At 48.3% G+C, this 4,060-nt stretch overlaps 1 protein-coding gene across 3 annotated transcripts in view; it reads left to right on the forward strand.

Annotated features, from left to right (window-relative positions):
* The first annotated feature begins 747 nt into the window (after nucleotides 1-747).
* PLA2G12B (phospholipase A2 group XIIB) overlaps nucleotides 748-4,060 on the forward strand; it is a 24,866-nt gene continuing 21,553 nt past the window's right edge. For all 3 annotated transcript variants that reach the window (XM_017854576.1, XM_017854577.1, XM_017854578.1), the window contains exon 1: nucleotides 748-1,099. In XM_017854576.1, the coding sequence (XP_017710065.1) occupies nucleotides 889-1,099 (211 nt within the window). In that variant the 5' untranslated portion in view covers nucleotides 748-888. The remainder of the gene's footprint in view (nucleotides 1,100-4,060) is intronic.

Here is a 4,060-nt window from a genome sequence, read left to right on the forward strand (position 1 = left end):
GCCAAAACACTAGACTTCAGTCAACAGTCTTAAAAGCCTAAACTGTCAAATACACTATTTGATAAACCCTCTGACTTTTAAGTAACTCAAAGGAAAAACACCAGCAGGAGAGCAGAGTGCCCCCAGAATCGTCCTTGGGCCATCTGTAGATCTTGTCTTACGATTCAGTACTGCTGAGTGTAAACAGAGACACTGCTGTAAATAGAAGCAAAATTGTCCCTGCACTCAGATGGCTGCATCTGGGAGCTCTGCCAAATTAGAGGATTTATGGGTCTGAGAGCCAGGTGGGTTCCAAAGCAGAAGCTGGGGTCTCACATCTGAACTTCTACTTAACACACACTTGGTACAAACTCTGACAATATTGTGACCCTTGGTAAAGTGACTATTAATCCCTATCACTGGGGCTTTCATGAGCCCTTTACACATCCTCCTGACTCTCCTTGGAGACCGTGTAGGTAGCTGGCTGAGGGGTGTGGCTAGGACCTTCAGGCAAGCTCTTCTACCAAGAGGCTGGCCCTGAAGAGCCACACTTGTAACTGATCAATAGGTTAACAGGCTGGTGGGGGTAGAACTCTGAATGCTTCACCGTTTCTGTGTCCTCGAAGTTGGTCGACATCTCCCTCCTCCAGGGTGGCAGAATCCACTTTGAAGTGTTCTCTCTCCCTGGCCCTCCCACTCCCTAACCTTTGCCCTCTTTCTAATTGCCCTGATCTCATCCCAACCTCCGTAGCTATGTTTAAAGTCCACCTCTGGGGAACAGACAGATGGAATATTCCAGATAATCCCTTTCCCAGTCCTGCCTGACATCTGGGTAGGGGGTTTGTCCCTGGACTTCTGGGACACTGGCTGGGGTTTGAGGAGAGAACCCAGTACCTACCTGGCTGCAGGATGAAGCTGGCCAGTGGCTTCTTGGGTTTGTGGCTCAGCCTTGGGGTTGGCCTGGCTCAGAGTGACACGAGCCCTGATGCGGAGGAGTCCTATTCAGACTGGGGCCTTCGGCACCTCCGGGGAAGCTTTGAATCTGTCAACAGCTACTTCGATTCTTTTCTGGAGCTGCTGGGAGGGAAGAATGGAGTCTGTCAGTACAGGTGCCGATATGGTGAGTGTGCGGTTTCTCTTTCTGTGAAAACTGTCGCTGGTGGACCCATGGGCAGCTCCAGAGAGGCCACGATCTGTCTTGGACTTTTTCCTGTTAACCATTTAGAGCTGCCAGATTTAGCAGATAAACATGTAGGACACCCAGTGAAATGTGAAATCCAAACGAACAACAAGTAAGTCATTAGTATAAGTATGTCCAGTGAAATATCTGGAACATACTTACCCTGACAAATTCTTCATTATCTCAAACTCACATTTCACTGAGCTTCCTGTATTGTAGCTGGGTAACCTTCTCTGGGCCATTTTATGAGTTTGTTGTGAGGCTGTTCTTAGGAAAAGGGTACCTGGGGTGGGAAGAAGGAGGGTGGGTGTGAGAGGTCTCTGTGAGGAGTTCCCAGGGATGAAAACTGAAGCTGAACATGGAAAGAAAAATCTGCCACGGGGCAAAACTGCCTCTTCAGTTACTCTGTGCTCAGCTTGGAAACAAATTCTCCCTCCCTGCTGCTGCAGTTCACACCGTCCTCCCAGCTCTCGGTCCCTGACTGGCATCAATTTGCTGGACTTTCCCAAGGGAGCTGTCCCTGCCTGCAATGACAGGCCTGCTGTGGAGAGGAAGGGTTCATGGCTCACCAGGGATCCCAAGGGCTGTCCCCTGGGCTTGGTGCCAGATGTAGAATTGTGAGCTGGCAGGAGCACTTCCCCTACCTTGCCTGAGTAGGACTGGGGTACACAGGAGCTAAGGTGCACACCTGACTGCCGGCACGGAGTCCCTGGCACCAGTGCTTCCTTCACCGGGCCCTGGAAATTAATGTAATGGGAGCAAAATGTGGAGCCCCAGGCCCTGAAGCTGGGTGGCACCTTGTAATTGCCAATGCGCATGAAAGCATACACAGTCTCAGGTCACGGGTAGCATTAGTTTTATTGTTTAATTTGTCAACTATCTCATCATGGGATTAGAAATGAAAATGGTCAGTTTAGCCTAACAGGAAAAAACATTTGAGAAATATTTCCTCCAAATAACAGAGAAAAAGTCAGCTTTCAAGAGATGCACGAAAAAACTACAAACTTCCCAGATTCACCCCATAAGTCTCTCTATTCGTTTCTGAGTGGGGAAAATCGCTTCCTGATACACTAACAGTGACTAGGAGGTAATGGTTAATCATGGCATCAGGACCCAAAGTTTTGCAGCATAGATAGTTTAACCATCTATGGTTAAAATCTGTGGTTTAACCATCTATACTGCAGCTTCTTTGTGAAAGCTTCACAGAGAAAAATGCCTGGTCTGTTAGGACCCACCCGGCCCTAAAACCATGTATTTGTCCAAGGCAGTTAGACCAACGCAGAGGCCTTGCCACTGGATTATGCTCACCTCGTTTGCACAGATGGGGCAGGGAAGGGGTTGACTCACTTCGGACGTTGGAATCAACACAAGTGTTTTCCTTCCTAAAGGCAACACAAGACTAGTATCTGTGGTTCAGCAAATAGGTAACAGCAGGAACTTTTATTAGGAAATCAAGAACCAAACCCTCTTCTTCCTTCTCTAGCAAAACAGCATTAAAAGACTTCAGCAAATTTTAGTTGCAGAGCCTCTGGCTGGGCAGGGTGGACGCCAGCAGCAACTGGTGGGGGATGGGAAGAGTAAATAGAAGAGGAAGGCAAATAGCTCTTCTCACTTTGTGTAAAACGGCCTGCTCAATGAGAGGCCTGAAAACACTTAGAAAATAGGGGCTACACCTCCTTACCTTGGAACCCAGTGGAGCCAAAAACCTGTCGGCTGTGCCCGAGAGTGCAAAATATCTTCTCAAATTGATTGTGAATCGAGCAATCTTTGGGACAGACAACACCTACTAACGAGTCTGCTCTTTTGTAGTTTGCTCTGTGACACAGCTCTCATGCACCGTGCTTGTTTTTTAAGTAGTGATTCTCAAACTCGCCTGTGCACTGAAGCACCTGGAGGGCTGATTTAAATAGGTCGCCAGGCCCCACTCCAGGTGTTTCTGATTAGTAAGAGTTTCTGGGCTTAGGAGATCCTCCTGCCTCAGCCTCCCAGTTAGCTTGGGCTACAAGTATGTGCCACCATGCCCAGATAATGTTGTAACTTTTTGTAGAGAAGGGAGTCTCACCATCTTACCCAGGCTGGTCTCCAATTCCGGGATTCAAGCAATCCTCCCAACTTGGCCTCCCAAGTTGCTGGGATTATAGGTGTGAGCCACAGCACCAGCCAGATTTTACCTTTGATAGGTACTAACTACTGTTTAAACAGTGGCTTTCTAATTTGGGTACACTTCAGATCATCTGAGGGGCTTTAACAACACCTGGCACCAAATCAATTAAATCAAAATTTCTGTGGGTTGGTCCCAGACATCAGTAGTTTAACATTTTTCCCAGGTGATTGCAAAGCACAGCCAAGGTAAAGGAGTGCCATTCTATGACGTCATTCTTAGAGAACTTCAGCCCACAGGTTAAATTATGCAGGCAGATAAAACTGTGTATGTATCCTGGTAGCCCACGATAGCATGTCAACATTGTTTTCCGTGCTTCTCATATCTAAAGTAATTTGTTCTTGTGCCAACACACAAAATCTGTACTTACCAAACAAGTGGGCTATAAATATGACAAGATCCAGCGTGTGTCAATGGCATACCTAGCACAGCTGTCATTAAGGAGTCTGTACCAGCCGGGCGCGGTGGCTCACGCCTGTAATGCCAGCACTTTGGGAGGCCGAGGTGGGCAGATCACGAGGTCAGGAGATCGAGACCATCCTGGCTAACATGGTGAAACCCCGTCTCTACTAAAAATACAAAAAACTAGCCGGGCGAGGTGGCGGACGCCTGTAGTCCCAGCTACTCTGGAGGCTGAGACAGGAGAATGGCGTGAACCCAGGAGGCAGAGCTTGCAGTGAGCCGAGATCGCACCACTGCACTCCAGCCCGGGCGACAGAGCGAGACTCCGTCTGAAAAAA

This window comes from Rhinopithecus bieti, unplaced genomic scaffold (genome assembly GCF_001698545.2).
Source record: "Rhinopithecus bieti isolate Rb0 unplaced genomic scaffold, ASM169854v2 scaffold_36008, whole genome shotgun sequence".
NCBI lineage: Eukaryota > Metazoa > Chordata > Mammalia > Primates > Cercopithecidae > Rhinopithecus > Rhinopithecus bieti.